The sequence below is a fragment of the Lagopus muta genome, chromosome 4 (genome assembly GCF_023343835.1).
Source record: "Lagopus muta isolate bLagMut1 chromosome 4, bLagMut1 primary, whole genome shotgun sequence".
Lineage (NCBI taxonomy): Eukaryota > Metazoa > Chordata > Aves > Galliformes > Phasianidae > Lagopus > Lagopus muta.
The window spans coordinates 45,152,688-45,175,256 of record NC_064436.1 but is presented as its reverse complement, the minus strand read 5'-3'; the positions used below and the strand labels follow the sequence as shown (position 1 = coordinate 45,175,256).

Sequence of the window (22,569 nt, the reverse complement as noted above, 5' to 3'; positions counted from 1 at the left end):
AGGCAACCTGTACAAAATCTTGTAATAAAGATCACCAATACCTTATGCAAAGGCTACTCTGCAAGTAATGCCTCCTATTTTATCTTGATCTGTGAGGTGGATGTTGCTGATATGACTGATATCTCACCAATATTCAGTTACATTCCGTCGCTGTGTGACAGATGGCAGCAGAGGGGCAGTCTGACAAAATGGCTTCACATGTAGAAGTGCATGTGAAGTAAAGGTATGTCTCTGAATTCCTCCATGTGGAAAACAGTGGCACCCACTACCATTCATTGGTACTTCCCAGATGTTTAGGGAGACCAGGCAGCGGATGTGAGCACAGTGAGGAGGTGGGTGGTGGGTTTCAGCAGTAGTGGTAGTAACAGTGAGTCGACTTTACTGGTGCTGATTTTTACCAGTGAGGTGTGCAGGATCTTGTTTGAGGCTGGTGAAAATAGATAGCCTTGGTGATGATTGTGTTGTAAAATGGTATTTTGTAGCTGAGAATTTGCTCTATCAAGTAATGTTATTATTCTCTTTGTATCAATTGTATTTTTCATGGAAATAAATAGGAGGCATTACTTTTAGAGCATCCTACATAACATAATCAGTGTTATTTTAACCTTCTATAGCGTTTCTACTTGTGAGAAAATATTATAATTGTTATTTAAAAAATGATGGCCATATCCTAGGGGACAAAACACAAATCAACAAGTTGAATACATCCCATAATACATGAATAGGACTGTGTTGTGTGCTATTAAACCACCACATTTTTAGAGGGAGAAAAAGAGAGTATATGGTTTTTCTTAAGTATATGAGGGTTTAATTTTTTTTTTGTCTTTTTACTTATCTCTCTCCAGAAGGATCTGCCTTCCTTGCTTTTGCTTTATATTGTTTTTAATTTGTTTATATTGTTCTCTACTACATCTAGAAGGTTATGTTGGTTAGATTGGTGTAAAAAAGTTGTTCAGTGGTTTTGTTTTTTTCCCCAGAGTTTGTAAGTTTGCTGAAATGGATTCAGTGGAGTTGAAAACAGGTTATTAAATTGAAAGGTTTAGGAACTCTCACAAACTTTTTTTTTATTTTATTTTTATTTTTAATTCTCAGTTTTCCTGGAGAACCTTTTGGTGTAATCTCTTTCCCGTTGGTTTACAGCAGGCATGTAAGAAGGTTGTCCCTGATGCACTCCTTACCTTTGCAACTGTGTCTAGTTTAACAGTAACATATGGCCATCTCTCTGTTTGTTGCTAATAAAACACACGTGGAATGGTCTGATATTCTTCATATCAGTTTAATAACATTTTATTGTCAGTGTGATTACTCAAGGTGATAGAAATGGTTAAGTAATGAATGTGACAAGGTTGTTCTTTAAAAGTAGACTAGTACAGTGTATTACCTCTGCCTGCGTTAGTCCTACCTTTACTTTGGACCTTCTGTCTTTCTTTTTGAATGTATGCATCATCATAAACTACTCTGTATCCCAAAAGTAGTGTTTAGATCTGAAGCTTCTAAGGAAAATTGATTTAACCTTTCAGCATTTCTATTAAAAACCATCCTACTTTACATCCTCCCAAGGAGGGAAACTGTATGAGAAGGAATCATCAGCCTTTTGGTAACAGAGATTTGGACCTCTCTTCTGAGAATGGTCAAAGCCTTCATGTAGAAAAGGGAGGAAAAATCTATGCAGCAACACAGTTATGATATGAAGAGATGCTCTCATAAATTAATTGCTGTACTTTTTAACTGTTTTCCAGGTCTTCCCATTATTCTATGGGCAGTCGAGCTTTTTCCCATGACAGTATTTTTATACCTGATGGGAGAACAGAGAGTGAACAGGCCATCCAAGCAATGTCACAAGAGAACGTTTTAGGAAAAGTCAAAACTCTTCAGGTAAGGAATTGCAAGTGGGAAAAATATTTAAAATGTGGTGGAAAATGGTCTCTGGAGCTCCAGAACATATTAAGTGTGAATAAAGGTGGTTTGCTTTCTAGGCCTGGGGGCTGCTTTTAAGCAGGCAATTATCTGGCCAAAAGCTGTGTTAGCAGTTTGGATAGTTTGCAGGAGGTCTGGGTTTTCATCTAGAAAGGTACATCAGTGATGCTGCAAGCATGAAACTGCATGGGTGTTTGCATCTTGTGGAATTCATATGAATCGAACTCATGGGATTGACATCCCCTGATCCTTATGCTTTGGTTGCAGATGTGGTGGGGAGAAGAAACGGGGCTCAGGTGACAGCAAATGGCCTACAGAGTGAGAATTCTTCACAAAGCTCATTTCAGTATCATTTTGTACTTACATTTCTTTCGCAATCTTTTTCTCCCTGTTCTTTGGGCAGTGCTTACAAAAGGCAGATATGTGTAACTCTCTGCAATAAGAAGTACATCAGTAATTACATAGCCAATTCAGTTGGATATTTGCTTTGAAAGAGCTTTACATGACCTGCTTTCCCTTCCTTTCCAGAATTGTATCCCATTCCTGCTCTACCTAAGTTTTTGCTTTACTTTTTGTGTATCTGTAGGATTCAAAGCTTATGCTTATCTCTGTGCTTATCTAGACCTTGAAAGAGCTGTTCTTCAGAAGCATTTATCAGTTTATTGCTGAGAATTGCTGGCATGTTCTGTCCAATGCTGGTAAATTGTTAATGCTGTGTAGGTGCCGCTACCCTGTAGATGACTAGTGAAATATCAGTGATTTCTTTTACCTCCAAACTGCTAACTGGAGTTCAGCTTTTCCAGTGAGTGAAATAACAGGTAAAATTTCAGGATGTAATTGTTCTTTTTTTCCTGTACAGTGCTGTCAGCAAATATAGCACCTAAATGGCATTGACTGTGCTGACTACAGATAAACTTCAAAGTAAAAACCATGCTAGGACAGCTCCAATTTCTCTGTGCTGTTTTTTCAGCTTAAATTTCCCTGTGTCATTTAGTTTTAAATGCATTCTACTTGCTAGGCTAGAAGTCATATTTAAAATGATTACTGGCTCTGGGCAAAGACGTGGGGTAGTTGGACCTCACTTATAGAATGCTTTAGTGTCCTTTGTATGCAAAGTTGACTGGTTTCAGCAGGGAGCTGTGCCCTCCTTGCCTGCTGGACCTTGTCTTGGCTTCAGAACATCAGCTTCTCTCTTAATACCTTTTCTCTTTGAAGTTTTTCTCCTTCTATATCTGAACACCCTACAGTTTCCCATGAAAATTATTGCTTTCAATATTGTGAACGCCCATCCCTGGAAGTATTCAAGGCCTGGTTGGGAGGCAGAACCTGATCTAGTAGATGGCAACCCTTTCCAAAGCAGGGGTGCTGGAACTAGATTTTGACATCTTTAAGGCTCCTTCCAGCTCAAACCATTCTGTGACTCTATGATTAAACTTAGAGAAGTGCTCAAAATTAAGAGTTACTGTATTTGCTAACAACCATCTTCATTAAGCAAACAGTAACTCAAGCAAAATAAAAATAATTCTTGAAAGGTACAGCAAGAATATCTACTGATACACAGTTTTGTTCATATGGATTTTGCATAAGCTTTTGTTTTTGGTGGTTACTGACATGTATTTTAGGGAGAGTATTGTTTTGGCTGCCTCATTACAAAGGTGTGCTTATTTTATTTAAAGTCAAAAGGCAGCTGGTTCCTTCTTAGCATTTTAACATAGAGCTGCAGCCCAGCCTGTAACGCATCCCTGATTCAGCTTTTCCTGTTCTACTGGTGATGGTGACATCCAGAGCAACCCATTCAAACAGATAGAAAACAAATAAAAAATTGTAAATGACATTTGCATCTTTTTGCATCGTATTTGCATCTTTATGCAGATATTACGCATCCATACAAACGTCTGGATTTTTTTCATAACCCAAAATGAAGGCTCCTTATAATGAACTTGGGGCTACCTCTTACCTCTGCAAAGCCTGCTGTCCAGGACATGACTGTCCCTATTACTGTAGCCATGATTTCCACAGCTGTTCCCCATGTTTTAGGACAGGATCATGCCAAAAATCTCATTGCACATTTTTAGGTGGACCTCAGAATTGGATCCAAGTTCTGAACCATTATTCAGACCACCATTCCTTTCTGAAGGTTTTATGCAGTTATCACTTTGCAGCCCTTCCTTTTTTCTGTTGTAGTATTCAAAAAGGTTAATTTTCTTTGCTGTGTGATTTTTCATTCACAGAAAACATTGATACGCTTTCTCCAATATCAGAACTTTTTGTTTGTGTTGAAATCCCTTTCTGCAAGCTCAGTCCCACTGGGAATGTCTGTATTGTTTTGAGTTGTATAATTATCTAGGTTGGAAAATACCTTCATGATCATCAAATTCAGCCATCAAACTGACCTTCTAAGTCCCATTACTAAGCTATATTCCCTATTGCCAAGTCCACATATCTCTTAAATACCTTCTGGAATGGGAACTCCACCAATTCTCTGAGCAGCCCATTACAACACTTGACAAGAGTAAGATCAAGGTAGAGCAAGGAGTCAGTCATCTCTTCTAAACCTCTTCCAGTTTCTGCTTGCATGGCAAGGTGCTTCTCAGCATAGGAGTAATGCTAGAATTCAGAGCTCTGTGCTGACTCTGAACTTACTGTGCTCCAAGTGGAGGCGGAAACCTCTGGAGATTTTAACAATCCTCAGGAAATTGTGGGTGATGATACAGTAAAATTCATGCAAAACTTAAATCTTTGTTGAAAAAGACAACGTGCTGACAAGCCCAACTGATTACAGATCACAGAATCACACAGAATCACAGAATCACAGAATCACCCGGGTTGGAAGGGACCCCAAGGATCATGTAGTTCCAACCCCCCTGCCTAGCAGGGCCACCAAACATACACATTCAGATCAGGTTGCCCAGGACCCCGTCCAACCTGGCCTTAAACACGTCCAAGGACGGGGCATCCACGACCTCCCTGGGCAGCCCATTCCAGGGCCTAACCACTCTCCTAGTAAAGAACTTCCCCCTAACATCCAACCTAAATCTTCCCTCCTTCAACTTAAAACCATTTCCCCTAGTCCTGCTGTTGTCAGCCCTTTTGAAGAGTTTACTCCCCTCCTGGGTGTAGGTTCCCTTCAGGTATTGATAGGCTGCAATGAGGTCACCCCGCAGCCTTCTCTTCTCCAGGCTGAACAAGCCCAACTCCCTCAGCCTGTCCTCATAGGGGAATTATGATTATGGAAAGGGTTTTGAAATCAGGATAGAGACACAAGCAATTTAATACTGATGATGCTGGATCTCATTCCACTGACCACTGAAGTGTTTCCCATTCTCCCCTGGCATTTCATCTGCCTTTGAAGTGTTGATGAACTCACAAAAAGAGCTGTGTAATGATGCAGGACTGATGCTGCTGGTTCCGTTTCTTATTGGTTGTATGTTTCTTTCTTTTGGTTATATGTTCAAGGTAAACTATTTTTTTCTGGCACAGCTCTCATTTATTTTTATTGATTTTCAGCTTAGCAGCATTTATCTCATCAGGCTTTCCATAAATGGATTTGGTCATGTTCTAAGGTTTTAGTGTGTGCTAGAATTTGAGCTGAGAAAAGCAAGACTTCTTGTTAACCTCAGGTAGGCTTTGTTGTATCCCGAAGCTGTTATTTTTGTGCTAGTTCAAGCCACTTACTATTGTAAAAGTAGTCATTGCTTTGTCCTTTGGATCTGCCAAGATTTATAATTACCTGGTTTTTAAGATGAAGTGTGAAAGTCTATCCTGAATCTGCTTCCACCAAGAGACTCTTAGTACTCTTAATGCTGAACTCATTTAATTAATCAGGGTCTGGTGCTTTACTTATGCAAGACTCTCAATGAGAACTAAGGAGTGTTTAAGGCCTAAATCCAGCAGTGTATCAGAACAAGCCAGAAAGAGACTCTGGAAGCATATCTTTATAGACTTGCCTTTCAAAGGTAAGTTTTTTTGTCCTTTCTTGAAAGTATGTTAGATCAATCTCCTCCTATTTTGCAGCTGTGATTGTAGATCTTGCTGATGATGTTTGTCAGCAAAGGTTACCAAAAGAGCAAAAGATGGTTACTTTTAGACCCACAGGAACTTTAGTAAGTAAAATGAAAACCTGTTTTCAGTATTAGTATCTTGGTGCGCCTTGACCACTGTCTCCTCTTTGCTGTGAGAATACCATGGTGTGGCACTGCTCTAGCCCTGCAAGCAGGAGGGACAGCTTGTTCACTGCCTTTTGCCTTCACTGAATATATTTCTGACATCCCTCAGGCAGTGGCAGTAAGCTGCAAGAAATATTATAGGTTGAGTATGTCTTAGAGCTTACTGCATCTAGGAACTTCTGGGTAAATGTTTTCAGTTTATGTGGATGTATGGTTTAAAACATCATTTATTACAGTGATTTATTATGATAAAAACATATTTTGGAGATCTGGGCTTCTTGATCAAATTCTAAGGAACCAAATTGTAAATTCAAATGTTACTGGCTTTGTACTGATGAATGCCTTGGTAGTACTTTTGTTGTTGTTGTCAACTAGTCAGTTTTGGTATGCATTTCTTTTAGTCATTAACATACTATAGCTAATGATCAAGCCAGGGCTTCCCCTGCTCTGCACTGTATGTGTGTATTCGTCCAACCTGTTCCCCATTGCTCTTTGTATTTGCTATTGTCCAGACCTCAGCAAGGCTGTAAAGGCTGTTCGTTAAACCTCAGAGCTAATATCTTTTAACTTGATGCTCTTCTTTTTATAGAACTGGGAGTGAGTTTTCACTAAATGATTGCCCAGCTTTATATTTTTCTTAAATCACTTCTTTAGTGCCAATATTTCTAGTGCCAGTGAATCCTAATTTTTTTCTTCACATTTGACAATTTCTACTTTACAAACTGGATTTATTGCTTTTTCCAAATCGTTCTAGCGCTTCTGGGACACATCCCCTTATTCTCTCTTCCTCCTTTCTATTTATAAAAGCTCAAAAAGCAATTAAACATTCATAAAAGGTTCCAAATTGCTGTTGACTCCAAAAGTGCTCAGGCGCCACGAATCCTAGGAGTGTTTATGGTGGTATTCATAGTGTGGGCTCACCCTGTTCTTATACATTCTTGATTCATTTGATTTTTTGATCACTGTGAGAAACTGTGGGGCCAAGCAGGATTTCAGTGTTAAGTCTGTTCTTAGGGCATGTATTATTGATGGATTAGTAATTTTACAGCAACATAAAGCTAGAAAGCATAATTTATTTATATATGTGGGCAAACAGGCATGAAAAATAGGTATTTGAGTTGAAGGGAAAATATTACCAGCATTTCTTCTGAGAATTGTTCAAAGAGGATCAGCCAGAATAATGCTCTCTATTTTAATGATTTAAAACTGAACAGAGAAAGTAGCTCTGTGGATCCAGGTTGGATTCACTCCAGACACAGAGCCATAAGAATGATGTGGTTTCAGAAGGCTGAATCCAGCATGCATGCAGGCAGGCAGGCATGTACATGGAAGAATAGCCAAATTTGAATGAAAGAGATGTGCAGCCTGTGCAGGAGATGTTCATCTGGGCTCACTGCGGGGTAATGTGGAAGGTTGGTTCTATGGCATTTCCTGTATGAACACAAATAACATTTTTAAAGTTGAAGGTTTTTAATTCACCGCAGGCGCCAAATAATGCAGAGCAATTTCACTTTGGAGTTTTATTTTTGAAGCTATTAATGTTAAGCTGGTGTAAAGCTGTTGGTTCAGTAGCATCATGTTCTAGCAAATTATTTTGCATGAAGTAAAACTGAGTCTGTGTCATGGTCATTGCTGTGGAAGATTTTCAAAATGGAACAAGTGCAAAAGTATAAACCTTTTTCTAAGTTCTCAATATTTCTTTGGTTTTATTAACTAAATGCATGATTAACAACCACAGTACGGAATATCTTAAAGCAGTGGGATCGTGACCCCAAGGTTGTGTTTTGGTAAACACTGTACTGTATATAGTCATCTTGGAGGTGGACCTCCTGCACCTTGCAGCATGCAAAGGCAGAGTGAAGTTACAGAGCCAAGGCCACAACTCCTCCTAGTTGAAGCCAGCTGTTGGTGAGCCAGAAGAGGTGAGGGTGCAGATCGCCTAGGTAGGGAGCAGCCCAGTGTGATTCCTGTTCCTCTAGAGGGGAGGTGGAGGCAGCTGTGACTTCCCATGCACGGCTTTGCTCCGTGCTGAATGGCACCTTGCTCACAGCCACCTGCTTTGGGTGTGAACAGACAAGCTTATGCACCACAGAAAATGTGGCCATGAGGTAAGCTGTGGCTGGAGCCAGTGTTCCAGCTTAGTGGTCCAATTCAGAAGCTCTGGTATGTGGGCCCACTGGCTGTTGTTTCATGGTCAAGTGTGGTAGCAGTTTGTCGCTGCGGATGTTTTATAATGTCTGTGCAAAATACCTGTCTGCAAACTGAGGGATGAAGAAACTGCACTGGAGTTGGTAAGACTGAAAGTGGCAGGTACAGGCAGGAGGTGTTCAGCTGTTTCCAGCTGACAAATGAGACTTTGGTGCAGGATGGTAATTTCTGACTGCTAAATTAAAAGCCTTTTTGCACAAACCAAAAGAAACCAGGTGCATTTAACTGAGATCAGTATTCATGTGTGGATATTTCTGCAGGGTATTTAAGCATCCTGTGCGTGACTGCACAATCGTGGAACAGCAAAATGTCACGCCTGCAATTTCTAATGACTGGAATTGCAAATAATCCTCCTTAGGCAACTGTCGCCCACGTGCTGTCAGCACAGGGTTTATAGATGTGTCCTGGAATATTTGTCTAAGACAAACATTTAAGAAATTCAAAGCAGATGCTTCTTTTCAGGGAATATGGTCTCTTTTCAGTGCACTTGAAGCTTAAATAAATGTCTCTCTCCATCTCTGGGTTGCGCTACCTGAATGTGTTCCTCCAAGTCAAACCTGTGGATTTTATCTTTTCATTCAGGAATGGTGCAGTCTTGGGGATCTTATGAACCCCAGGTACAGAATGTATTTGTATGAATTTATAAGAAAATAGTTGCAGTTTGGTTGGAGTGCACGCACATTTTCAGAAAAGAGTAAGGAACAGATTTTATATTGCTTTGTGAAAGCAATCAGAATAAATTTGCTTAGTGGTAACAATAAGCTATTTGAGATTTAGATGTTGAGTATTCAGCATTGATTTTGTAGATGAGTGTGCACTGAAAGCAATAGGCCTTGGAAAACTGTTAATGAAGTTTAAGTGTATTTTTTTATTGTTGGTTTTTTTTTAAGCAAATAATAACAAAAATAGCCTTTTGTCCTATAAGTAATGTGAGTGCTATTGGATTTTTTTTATATCTTTAAACTAACTCATGCGTGTTTGAGCATAAAAACCTTTACAATTCAAAGTAATTTAAAAATCTGTGTATAGTCCAGAAATACTGAAGTTATCCTATTTCCTGGTAATATCTGGAAAACATAATTTCAAACCTTTATGAATACATGTACATAATTTTCCATTGTATCCTCAATGGCTATTAAAAACACCTGTACTTTTTAAAGTTAATCCCACTCAGCACAATAGCTTCATTGACTGACACACAGCTCCCACCGTATGCTGCACTCGCATTAGATCAAGAACTTGATCAGAAGACAGAGAGAGTAACAGATCTCCCTTCCACCAAAACAGTTTGCACCACATGTAGGTGTTCATGTACTCACGTGTACATTGTGTAATAGATGCCCAAGTCTTTAGTTTTTTGGTTAGTTACTAGAGTAATCCTGTCAGTTCCAACTTCTTGCTTGGGAGAAGAGCTGTTTCTCAAGAATATGACTTTAGGATGAACCAGGGAGGAAACTCAATTTAGAAAAGACATTGAATTAAGAAGCTGTTCTGAAGCAGTGTTCTACTGGTATCGGAGGAGCTGTAGGAGCAGAGCACAGCTACAGCCTTCACAGTGTTTGATCTCTCTGACTCCCTCTTGCATAGTGGACATTGTAACATTTCAAGTCAGAGAGCTATATTTGTAACACAGAAATCTGGGAGGATTTTGTGGAACCCTTGCTGTTAGACAGAGGATACACGAACAGTAATCTGAGTGGAAATAAACCTCTGCCATTCAAAACTGCCCACTATTTCAACATGCTGTACTAGATGAATTGCATCATTTTCTGCCAAAATTCACATGGGCACAAACTGCTTGAATTTTTACCAGATTTCTGTATCAAACTGTTAGATAATGTTTTGCAGTTGGTATAGGTAAACTTAGGCAAGAATGTTGTCCACTGAGCAACGATGAAAGGAAGGCTGATCTGACTTGAATCCTTTCAGAAGTCTACCCTGTGCTATTAAAGGATTCCTTCCCTTGCCAGTTGTTCACCTGAGCCATGTTCATGATTTTGTGGTATAGGAAAAAGATACACTCTTGTTCTGTGTGATACCTACTCTGAGCTTCTGTATTTCTCAGTGAAACTCGTATTGGGGTCCATGTAGGAACCAGATACTGGGCAGTTTGAATTTGGTTCGTGATCTTATCATTTCTTTGTGATGGTAAGTCTTGGTAATTAATTAGCTTTATAAGCAGTCTTAATCTAGGACATAGGTTATGAAAATAGACGGAAAGTTGCAACATTCACAAAATTCACAATAAATTTTCAGCACTGATTAAAACTGAAGCTAACCACCTCAAACCAGAACTTAGGCGGTGAATTCCTGGTCACTTTGTGGGGGGAATAAGGAGGGAAGGGCCACCAAACTGCAGCAACATGTGCCTCAGGATGTTATTTTTGTCTGGAGCCAAAACTTGTCCTGAGTATTTCTGTGCTGCTTCCATGTGGAGAAGGGGAACATTTGGGAGATTTTGATTGTTTTGCTCATAATCTAAATACCTTTTTTTTTTTTTTTTCCTCTCCCTCTTTTTGTTTTTCAGCAACAGTTGGCCAAGGATATAAAATTTGGGCAGCCTCCGCAAATGACAATTTCTGGGAGGACAATGGGGGAGGCAAATGCTAGTGTAGAAGAGGATGTGTTTCTCGGTAGCCTCATGGAGGTTGACTCTCAGCAGGACACGGTGCTCTCAGAGAGTGGTAATAAAGTAAGCACTTTAAATTGATGTTTTCATGGCTTTATGGTGATAATAAACCAGTAAAGTTCACCAGGGCATAACAGATGTCTCCAGCGAGGCTGAGCCAGGCTCAGCGGCTGCTGCATGTGGGTGGGATTGCACAGCTCATGCATCTTGGACTGGTGAGAAGTGTGTGCTCTTGGCTTCCTGAGTTAGGTCCCATAGTTTTGCCCATCTGATTGTCTGCTCTGAACCTCCAGCAAAGCATGTGTTACTCACAAGGTAGCCAGCAGACCGGATTTTTAACTGCAACTGAATATGTCTTGAAATATGTTTTTTCTAGCACAGAAAGCTGTGCGCAGCATCTGTGGCAAAAATCATTGCAAAATGAGAGAGGTATGGAGACTAAATCCTCAAGATCTGTGATCTTGGGGTAAACACCCATATTCCTCTTGGACAGGAACTGAAGACATGCAAGGTGGTGAAACATTTGGAGAATGGTTTGTAAACCCAAATGCACAGTGCAATTCAAATGACTCAGGTTCTATACAGAGACTTTGATACCAGGAACTGCAGGTATCTAGAAGGGGCTTTTTCTCATGCTGAAGAAACACAGCAAGGGATGAAATCTCTCTGGAAATTCTGTGCTGTGATGCTGGTTCTGGAAGTTGCTGTAATGGCTGAAGGCATGTCTGTGGCAGACAGATGGGCAGTCTTCCCTGCCTGAAGAAGGCTGACATTGTGCCAGGGGAAGGCACACAGCAACTTCACCATGTACACGCAGCCCATAAAATCCTGGAGGGGAACCAGGGCATGAGCCTCTGCTCATGGGTGCTAAAGGCAGCACTGGCTATGTGAAAGGTAATGAATGTCCTCTGCAGGTCATGCCTGTGTTAAGATAAATGTGTGGAAGAGAGATTTATGGCTGAGGTGGCCCAGTCTTCGTCCGCCTCAAGAGGCAGCGTAACTCTGTTACTGCTTGCTTCATGGCAGTAGTTGGAGCTGTCAGGGAGCTAGGCACTTGGGTAGGAACTGCATGCTCACACCTGTCCCTCAGCAGTCCAGAAATGCAATTAGAAGTAAGGTGTATTTCTTCTGCTTCACAAATAATCTCTTGTGAAGGAATCAGTTTAGAGCATCCTTTGTGCCTCAAAGCACAGTGGGGCTGTGGCAGGTTTTGGCTACATAGCCTGGAATTGGGAGAACAATCCAACACCACCTCTGCAGATGGTCTTTGTGCTTCGGGAGACCAGAACGTCACCACCTGGTGACCTCCAACTGGAAAGAAGAATCACAAAAAAATCACAGGAGTTCCCTTGTGTAATAGAGAGAGGTTCAGGCCTCTCTTTCAAGTACTATGGTCTGAAAACAGAATTAATGCTGCCTTGCATAGTTCTTTCTCATAACACAGAAGGAGTGAACATCAGTATTCCCAGGAGATCGCGGTTCCAAGTACATAGGTAGATACCAGTAAGTCATTGCTGAGTTGCTAGAGTGCTCAGCACTTTGCTTTATCCTGCTGAGCGCTACTTGCTGCCTGCTTTATCAGAGACTTTTGCTGCATGGCACCTTGCTTGGTTTCAGTTCCGGTCTCTTCTATTGGTCTTGTAGCAGCTCCACGTGCTTATCTGTGTGGGTCTGGGGGAGCTGGTGGCTGGGACCATGTAGCACTGTCGCGCTTCAAGCTTCCCATACTGGCTTGTGGCTTCTGATTTTCCTAAATTGGATCAATGGCAAGACTTATATTTAAGCTATATTTTTATGCTTTGTACTATTAATCTGTTCAGAAGGAAATTTTATATGCACTTGGTGTAATGGGATCCAAACATTCATTAAGCGGTGAAGTAATACTGTGGTATAATAATTAAAAAATGTTTCTGGATGCAATTAATGGTGCTTCTACCCCTGTGCTTTAGAATCCCCCTGTGTGAGCTGGCTTCAAGCAGGACAGTAGCTATGGAGCTCTGGTAGGCTCAGGTCACTCTGTGAAGAGCGGGAGTTATTGAAGATCTTGAGCTGCAGCTCTGTGCAGCAGAACTGATGCTTGACTGGACACAGACCAGGTTCTTAGTTTTCACTGGGCCTAGATCAGGAGAAAATAAAGTTATTAAGAGCTGCCTGAAATCCTGAAAAGTTGTGCTCTTTCATTTGAATCTAGTTATCTCATTAAGAAAGTGTTTCACCTTCTGTAGTGTCCAGTAGCAGCAATTTCTTCTTGTTGACAGTAGTCACTGAAGGAGCAATGAGAAAATGATAGTATTTAGAAACAAGAATTGTTTATGCAGCAGTCCTGCAGGCAGGAAATAAGACTTGAGAAAACTGAATCTACTGTAACTGCATGATTTCACAAGATCCTTGAACCATATTTATTAGATTCTGTAGTTTTAATATCCAGCTGTGCTAATCTTCTTTTTCAGCCAGCAGACACTCCAGATCTGTTGAGACCGATGGATTTGCCTGGAACAGGTCAAATGGAAGAAAAGGTAACGAAACTTTTGAGTTAGTTTCCATTTTTAGCTATTAGAAGCCTAACAGTTGGTTTTTGTTTCAATATACATTTCTTTGATTCATGATCATCATCCAAGATCTTGTGAGTATTGCATGGTTTTGAGGATAGTAAATCAGCAATCACTAAGACTGTGAAATCTGTTTCTGTAGTGAGAGTTGACTGCAGGAAACAGCAGAAATCTCTCTGCTGGCCCTACAGCATTTCTGCTTTCGATGTATTAGTCACAGAGCCATGATTTTCCTAAGTACTTCTACTACTTTGTTATGTCTACATGTAATTCAGTAAGTGTATGTAAAATGCTCCATCAGCTTTAAATAATTGGTTCCCTAATTAGCATGTGCTTAACCTCAGAAAATTGCAGGACTGTCTTGAAAACAATGCATGGGACTTTGTTTCCTTACAGAAAACGTTTTCTCCCTTTTTTTCTGTCTTCTGTTTCCACTGGAGTTGTGCCAAACACAGGTTTGGGATGATAGCTCAGTGCTTTAAGGAGAAGCTGTGGTTCCAGGCTCACTCTTACATGTGTAGGCATCCAGTTCCACTGTACTCACGCCCCTTGTCTCACTAAATCACTTTGCTTGGATTTGCAGTTTCTGAACCAAAACATTTGAAGTGCATAAGGAAAAGCACCAAAGCCAGTATTCTCATACTTCATTTTTTGTTGTTGCTTGGTGCTTGTGGTTGCTTGGACATCTCCACATGGCTGTGGAGAGAGGCTTGTCTGGAGGCTCTGAGACCCTACAGCTTAGTCATCTACCACACAGACAGTACCTCTCTGTAGCTGCTCTATTATAGTGCTTTAATAAGTCATTCTGATTTACTCTTCCTGAAGCGTCCCATCTAAATTATTTAAAGATGCACATGTTTTACAATACGCAAACTTTAAAATGTCCTAAGGGACGCTGCTGAAAACTCTGCCTTTGCCCTTGTTGATCCCAACAGCTTATGAGCAGAGCTGACATTTTCTGTGAAAAAAGTCGGCTAGGATATTCTGAGTACTATTTAAGTGAAACGTATGAAAATGTGTGAGGTTCCGGAAACAGAAAAATGTTACAAACTGTACAAAGTTCACAACTTCTGTAATGAGAAAATAGGGCTTGAGATAACAAATTGTTGGTTATAAGCTAGTAGTTCCTTTGAAATCAAAACTGCCAAGTTCTGTTGTATGTGTGTTTGTTTGTTATGATGTTTTTAAATTGAGTGAGCAACTTAATAGAGATTTCTTGTATTTGTGATACAAACAGGTAACTCCAGTCAAGTCATCCCGGCCAAAAAGACAATTTTCCTGTTCTGGCACAATTGAAACAATCAATCTGGATGCAATTCCCCAGGCTGTTGCTCGTCTAGACAACAGTGCAGCTAAACACAAACTGTCCGTAAAGCCAAAAAAGCAGAGAATGACCAGAAAACACAAGAGATTAACAAAGGTATGGAACCTTCAGTGAAATAACAAGAGGAGGAGGTTGCTTTTGAAGCTGTGTACTAAATAGCCATAACTGAGTGCACCAGGAGTAGCAGAGGACTGCCTTAAGATGTAATTGATATTAATTGGAGGCAACTAGTGAAAGCTTGGACAAATCTTGTGTCTTCAGGCTAAAACAAAATAGATGATTATTTTGTTTTGAAATCAAGACCTAAAGATGAAACCCTACCTGGAGATAAGATGCAACAAAGTTTTCACATTGCTAGCTGAAACAAATGCTATTTAAATCTGAGGTACATCCACTAGTATTCTAGACTCGAGAGAACTTTCTGATTCGAGCTAATCTAGTTAAAAAAGTAATAATAAAAATTAGGATACCGTGGTCTGAAGCTTCTGGAAGAATGGTGCAGGTCCTGACAGTGCTGACATCATTGTCTCACAGAAAAGAGAAAGACATGAGTAATGCAGCTCTTCCTACAGCTTTGAGAGCGAGATAACAAATCCTAGCTCTAATATGCTTACTGCATGGTTACTTTGGTTTTTATCCTGACATCAGCATTTATAAATGGGACTATTCAACTAACACAACATATAGGAGAAGGCACTGATCCTTCTTATCCACTATTTCAATGAAGATATTCAATCTAAGAATTTAGTTTCTTTCTGTTTAACTGGAGCCAAATAACTGTACAGATGAAAGCTGGGCAGGGCATTAACTGAGCTGTTTTCCTCATGGAAAGTGCTGGGCAGTGCTGTTAAGGTGCAGCTCATCTTTGTTATAGAGATAAAAAGCAAGCTGTGAAAAAGATCTGCCTTCTGTTTACTGCAGGCACTGCACCTACTTGGCAGTGCTGCAGGGCAAACACGCAGAACCAGGCACTAGTTAACGTGTGCCCTGGAACAGTATAGCATTGCTGGGCAGCAGTTAGAAACAGAGACTCAGTTCACTGTGGCAAGGCTTTGAGAAAAGCAACCAAATCCTGTGCCCCTGAGCACTGTTCTTTCCTGACTAGCATTGCAGTTCTTCTTTAACATTAGATTTGTCACAAAAGAGCTGGCAAAACAAATGCCCTGAGGCAGGTGCTAATTATTTTGAGCTTTATGAACAGAGTTCTAAGTAATAGAACAGAGTGTGAAACTTCATATTTCTCAGCCTCCTGAAATGGCAGATCTCAGCCTGGATTAACTTGTACTTCTAATAGCGACCGTTAATTTAACACTGTAGTTATCACTGTTGAGATATTTTCTTTCTTAAAAAGGCTGTCACCTGTACAGGTGAGAGGTGTGGTATTTGTGAAGAAATTAACTGTAAATTGAAATGTGTTGGCTCCAGATCTGAGTCATTATCTTTAAAGAAAAGACATTATTTTGCATTTGCAAGCTATAGTTTTTTTCACTGTAAAGAATAATAAGCCAGTAGGCAATGTTAAGTAATTCCATACTTGCCTCCCTATTTCAGGGATCACAAAGCTTAACGATAACAGAATTTGAGCCAGAGGATCTAGAGACTGAGCTGTTTGTAGACAGATATCCAGGTTATAATGGACACATCACTGCAGACAAACTAATCCAGAACAGAGATGAGCCAAAGCAGCTTCAGCTGGCAGAGGAGAAAAGAATTGAAGATCACTGGGGGATCCTTGAAGCTGAAAAGATAAGGCAGATTGTAGAAATGGAAGAACAGAGAGAACTGGAAGAACAAAGGTGCCAAGAGCTGGAGGAGCAGATGCAAAAAGAGCAAGAGAGAAGGGACAATGAAAAAGAGAGTAGTCAGTATCTCCTCGAAGGAGACATATCTTCAAAAACTGAACTGCAAACCTGCCAGGAAGAGGAGAGAAGACTGCTGGAGGCAGAGAAGAGGCAAGAGCTGGAGGACCAGACATGCCAGGAACTGGAAGAGCAGAGACAGAAGGAGTTGGAAGAGCAACAGAGAGAAGAGCTGGAGCAGCAGAAGTGCGAGGAATGGAACAAGCAACAGAGACAGGAACTGGAAGAATATAAGGACCAGGAATGGGAAAAACAACAGAGACAGGAGCTGGAGGAACAGAAGTGTCAGGAACACAGACAAGAGCTGGAGAAGAACTGGGAACAGGAGGAGCAAAGACAAGAGCTGGAGGAGCAGAAATGCCAGGAACAGGAACAACAGAGACAGAAGCTGGAGGAACAGAGGCGTTGGGAACTGGAGGAGCAGAAGAAGCAAGAGCTAGAGGAGCAGAAACACCAGGAATTGGAAGAGCAGAGGCACAAGGAGCTGGAGGAGCAACAGAGAAATGAGCTGGAGGAGCACGAGAAGCTAGAGCTGGAAGAACTGATGCAACATGAGACTGAGGAATGGTGTCAGGAGGAAGAGGAAAGAAACCAGATGGAGGAACAAAAAGAACTAATGGAACAAAATAAGGAAGAAAAAGAGAGACGAGAACTAGAAGAGAAAGAGCTTCCAGAAGCTGAAATGAAACTGAAGCAAGAGAAAGAGTTTGAGGTACCCAGCCAACAGAAGGAAGAGGAGGAAGAAAGACAGCATTTGAAGGAGAGAGAAAAGACAGAGGAAGAGCAACCCCAGCAGCTTCTGGAGAAGAAACAGAGGCGGGAAGAGCCGAGAAAACATAAACTCACCAAACAAATGCACTTGGAAAGTACAGACTTTGTGCAACAAGATGAACTGAAACAGCAAAAGGAACAAGAGTGGAACAAGCTGGAAGAGCAGAAAATAGACACAGAAGGGCAAAATCTTCTTCAAAAGCAACAGGAAAAATCCTTGGAGCAGCAAAATGACAAGAATGAGCTGTGTTCTGTGGGGGCTGATAGGAATCAAGGAGATGACAAGCTCCAGGAAAGACCAAGACCGCAAAAAATCAAACAGCCAGAAAAAGGGAGTAAAACAGTAGAAGAAATCCTGGCCCAGAAACTGAAGAGAGAAGTTGATGCTCAAGAACAAAAGCGAATAGGGGAAGAACTTAGGTGGCAGGAGGTAGATGAAAGACAAACTGCATCCAAACCCTTCACGTTTCAAGTGTCTTCTGGAGATAAACAGATCATATTTCAGAAAGTAAATCTGAGTCCAGTCATGCCTGCCAGAGGAGCAGGACTATCTTCTCCATCTGTCAAAGATAGCATGATGCACACCTCAAGCAAGGGCTCTCATACGCTCCCATCATCTGTGTGTGTACCCCATACAGCTATTCTGGTTACTGGAGCACAGCTGTGTGGCACAGCAGTTAACCTGAACCAGATAAAGGACACAGCTTGTAAATCATTGCTTGGCTTAACAGAAGAGAAAAAAAATGTGGATATTCCTTCACCAGAAAAGGCCCAGAAAAAATCTCCAGGTCCCAAACCCAGCAGCAGTAAAATCAAATACACACAAGAGGCATTGGACCAAGCCACGTTAGCTGAGTGGGCCTCTATCCGTTCTAGAATCTTAAAGAATAAAGAAAATGGCAAATACAATGAGAAAGACAGAGTAAGTGCCTGCAGACACAGTGATGACTGGACGCCCCGGGGACGAGGTTCTCCCCATGGTAACTTGAGGAAAACCCTATCTGCAAATGCAAAGTTCACAATAACACCAGCGTGGCAGAAATTTTCAGAAGCTTCCAAAACCAATTCAGGCACTGAGAATGTAAGTGCAGCAAAATGCAATGAAAAAGTGGCTGTGGGAAGAAACATTGGGTCATGCACTGATGCAAATGAGGATGTAGTATCCGCTTTAAAGGATAACTTATCTGAAATGGCTAAAGAGAAAATAGAAACACACAGTGAAATTACAGACAACACAGAAGGTTGTAAATTTGCAAAAGATCTTCCATCTTTTCTTGTTCCAAGTTTTCCTCGTTCTCCAGGTAAGGAGGTACCCCAGTCTGAACTTCCAGGTGCTCTGGAAAATCAGCAGAACAACAGCACCAAAAAACCAGATAAACCAGCACCAAATGGAGAAGAAAATGTTTCTCCCTTTGGGATAAAGTTACGGAGGACAAACTATTCTTTACGTTTCCATTATGATCAACAGGCAGAGCAGAGGAAAAAGAAAAGGTACAGTGCAGGAGACAGTTTTGATGGTGTGCCTGACCCACTACTCACAGCTGATGGTGAACAGGAATCTGCTGTTTTTGCTACACAGGAGAGTACATCCCCTGGTACAGGGAAAGCAAACGTCCATGGGAATTTAAAAGACTCAAAAGATTCTTCAGTTACTGTGTTGGAGACTTCACAACAAGTGGGCACACCACTGCCAGCCACCAGCCAGAGCGCTTTACCTCCTCATGAGAAACCAGCATGCAAGTCGTTCTTCCCACAGAAACCTGCCTTAGCTCCAAAGCCTGCCAGCCAAACGCCTCCATCATCTCCTCTCTTGAAAATGAACCGATCACACCTGGCTGATACACTGGGGCAGAGGTTTGTTAAGGCTGAATCGGATGGGGGCTGGAGAAAAGATGACAGAGCAGTGCCTGCGGTGGCACCGAACGAGAGCAAAAATGAAGAGGAAGAAATCAGAGAAAAGAAGTCGTTTTTCCCATCTTTGAGTATTCCCTGGAGAGAAAAAAATGACAAAAAGCCTGAGCCATTGAAGAAAGGTATGTACTTAAAAGTCATTTAGCGATTGTCTGCAATTCCAAAATGAGATACTGAAGTCCAGAGGAAGAATTCTGGTCTTAAGCTATAATTTTTACCTGACATATTATGTGTGGAGTGCCACTGCTTTGCATAGAGTTGTCTGAATGAATGAGACTTCCTAACCCCACAGGTTAATTCAGATACACACAAACTCAATGCAGCCAGTATGTCCTGCTTCAGAAAGTGAATTTCAAGGTGACAGAAGTGAGTTCTCCTTGATAGAGATGTTACCTAGTTAGGCAAATGTGGACTTGTGTTCTATGTGTAATGGTGCCATCAAAGTGGAGGGAGTCAGTTCTATAATTTGCATATTGTATTTATTCTGGGACAAATAGTATGTAGTTTAAAATGATCTTAAAAAAGGAAATAAGATCTAGCTGCCCTTGTAGTACCTGACCTGGGCATATTGTCTATCAATCTACAGCAGGGCATGAGTCTGCACTTCAGCAGCACTCTTCAGTAGTACAAGTGTGTAGTGGCCCTAGTGGCTCTTCAGAGGAAGGTTGAAAGTCCCTGGGTCCTGAAAGAGTGCTCAGTATGATTGGAAAAAGTACCTTGTCAGCATGAGGACACTCAGAGGAGTGAGGCCAAGAATTCAGCAGTTATTTGGGAAATCCCTTTTTTTCCCCATTCTTGACTTCTGTAAACATCAAGACTTCTAAAATTGCATCTCGGCGAACTACTTACAGTTTCTGTGAACACAGATAGACTTTTTCCTTTCATTTCTAAATGAGGATTTTGGAAACTAGTTGGAGGCACAGCTGTGCTCTAGGAGAGCAGGGCCTTTGTGCCCTTTGAGGGTTTCTGTGCTCTGCAGGAGAACATTTGCACCTACAGTGCTGCTCACAGTTACCATCAGTGCCTTACACAGCTCTGTACTGACTACAAGACTCAATTTTGTACAAGATGCTTGCTGTCAGAGATGTTTTTAGCCTCAAATACTTTTTTGCAAACATGAGTGTAGATATTTAAAGTTAGTTATGTGGTTTCACACTTATAGGTGCTTTGGCTACTAGTTTCAATGAAGCTTTTCAAGTAATTGCTTAAATAAAGCCTGATTTGTTTCTGGGAATAGCCACAGGCAACAAGAGCAAGAAGGAAGTAATTCAGGTTTTGTTGTCTCTGAACCAGTTTGGTGGAGATATAAGATAGCTTTGGAAAATCCAGAAAGCTCTTGTGCTGCAGAAGAAAAGGTTACATCCACCTTTCATTGCTCTTGAGTCACCACACTGAATGAGAAATCAACTATTGTTCAAATAGCAATTTAAAAAAAAATGTTAAGAGTGCATTTATCAGAGTACAGAACTTTCAACTTGGCTGAAGTACTGGAGTGTTGAATTAGGCCGTATTCTTGAGGCATTAAAAACTCATTCAGAATCTGATAGTTCCTGAAGGTCTGTGAATAGCACAGAAGTCCATGAGCTTAGCTGCAGTTTCACAAGGTGGGAAGTTGTATTGGTTACTTGAGACAATGGATATCCCCTATTCAACCAACTATCTTCATGTTTTCTTTCAGAAAAACCAGTCCTGCAGAGCAGACACTCTTTGGATGGCTCTAAATTGATGGAAAAAGTTGAAACTTCACAACCACTGTGGATCACATTAGCGCTGCAAAAACAGAAGGGATTTCGTGAGCAGCAAGCTACTAGGGAAGAGAGGAGACAAGCCAGAGAGGCAAAGCAAGCAGAGAAGCTGGCTAAAGAAAATGTAAATAGCTTTAGAAACACCGATGGTTCCATTAAAAGTACTAGCCAGTTGTTGTTATGTGAAGTATTTGCATGTGCAGTTGGTTTGTTAAGACTTCACAAAAACTAAGATGACAGTGGGTAAAAAGCAGCCTTTTGCTCCAGTAGAAAGTAATGTGCAACACTGTGACAGTCGCAGTATAAGCTCTGATGCCTTAATATCTGGGGAAGTTGGTGGTAATCATAAGCCTGCCCACTGGGCAGCTGGTGCAGCAGAAAAATGGTACGTAACATGTTTCTTTCAAAGCTTGAGTACTGCTATTTTCATTTATAGGTGAACATTAATGTTTGAATTCACTTCTCTCATAATACTTGGACACAATATGGATGAATGAAAGAAATGAACTGTCATACAAAACTTTCAAATGCTTAAAACAGGCTATACAAGCTGTGATGCTGTATCTAGATACTATGGATGGTAAAAAGGGAAGCTGTGTGGGTAACTGTATATTTTAATGTCTGTGATGAGACCTACATTTCTCAGACAGATCTATAGTCAGAAACACATGTAACTGGTGTGGGGGTGTGAAGCAGGGGTGTGAAGTCACCCTGTTCTTCTGTCCTCTGTGTAACAGGTAGAGTGGTTCACAGTGTTCCATATTTTGACTGAAGAGACAACTTGAAAAAACTAATTCTTCTGCTTTCTTATACAGGCTTTAATAACTACTACTTTTAGAAGTATCGGATTGTTTGGATTCTTTGCCTGAAAGGAAAGCAGAGGAAAGGACAAGCAATGAATGAAAGCATCAGGTGCAACACCTCTTACTTCTGGTTGCCTTATGACAGATTCTCATTTACCATTTTTCCTCTGTTCTAGGCTGCTGTCAGCAATCAATCAGATAATAAAAGCAGCAGCAGCAGCAAAATGAGCACACTGCAGAAATCTACACCTCAAGAAGGGGAGAAGAAAATTGAGACGGCTGTGTCAAGACTAGAACGAAGGGAGCAGCTGAAGAAGTCTAACACCCTTCCAGCTTCTGTGACAGGTACAGTGGGAGACTCACCTTTACTCAAGCAGAAATGTAGTTTTAGAAGTGGTACTGCATGTTTTTGAGAAAGTGAATGATTTTTTTCCTCTCTCGTATTACCCTTACAATTATAAATGCATTTGCATTCAGCACAACTTGCTGCAGTCTCCTCAGCTTCCAGTACATCATTTTAACTTGGTTCTCCAAGTTATTAGAATTTTTCAGGATTGCCCCAGATTAACTTAAAAAATAATATAAAAACAAAACAAAACAAAACAAACCACCAAGACATTAGGCTCTCTCCCCATGCCATATGCAACAAATATTTCTGGAACAAGACCGGTGAACTTAAGGGAACTT

At 40.9% G+C, this 22,569-nt stretch overlaps 1 protein-coding gene across 7 annotated transcripts in view; it reads left to right on the top strand.

Moving 5' to 3' along the window:
• Positions 1–22,569, top strand: part of CRACD (capping protein inhibiting regulator of actin dynamics) — a 119,446-nt gene that overhangs the window by 92,360 nt on the left and 4,517 nt on the right. For all 7 annotated transcript variants that reach the window (XM_048942999.1, XM_048943004.1, XM_048943002.1 and 4 more), the window contains 7 exons: positions 1,740–1,875; positions 10,819–10,983; positions 13,371–13,436; positions 14,707–14,889; positions 16,345–19,456; positions 21,013–21,203; positions 22,059–22,227. In XM_048942999.1, coding sequence (XP_048798956.1) covers positions 1,740–1,875; positions 10,819–10,983; positions 13,371–13,436; positions 14,707–14,889; positions 16,345–19,456; positions 21,013–21,203; positions 22,059–22,227 — 4,022 coding nt within the window. The remainder of the gene's footprint in view (positions 1–1,739; positions 1,876–10,818; positions 10,984–13,370; positions 13,437–14,706; positions 14,890–16,344; positions 19,457–21,012; positions 21,204–22,058; positions 22,228–22,569) is intronic.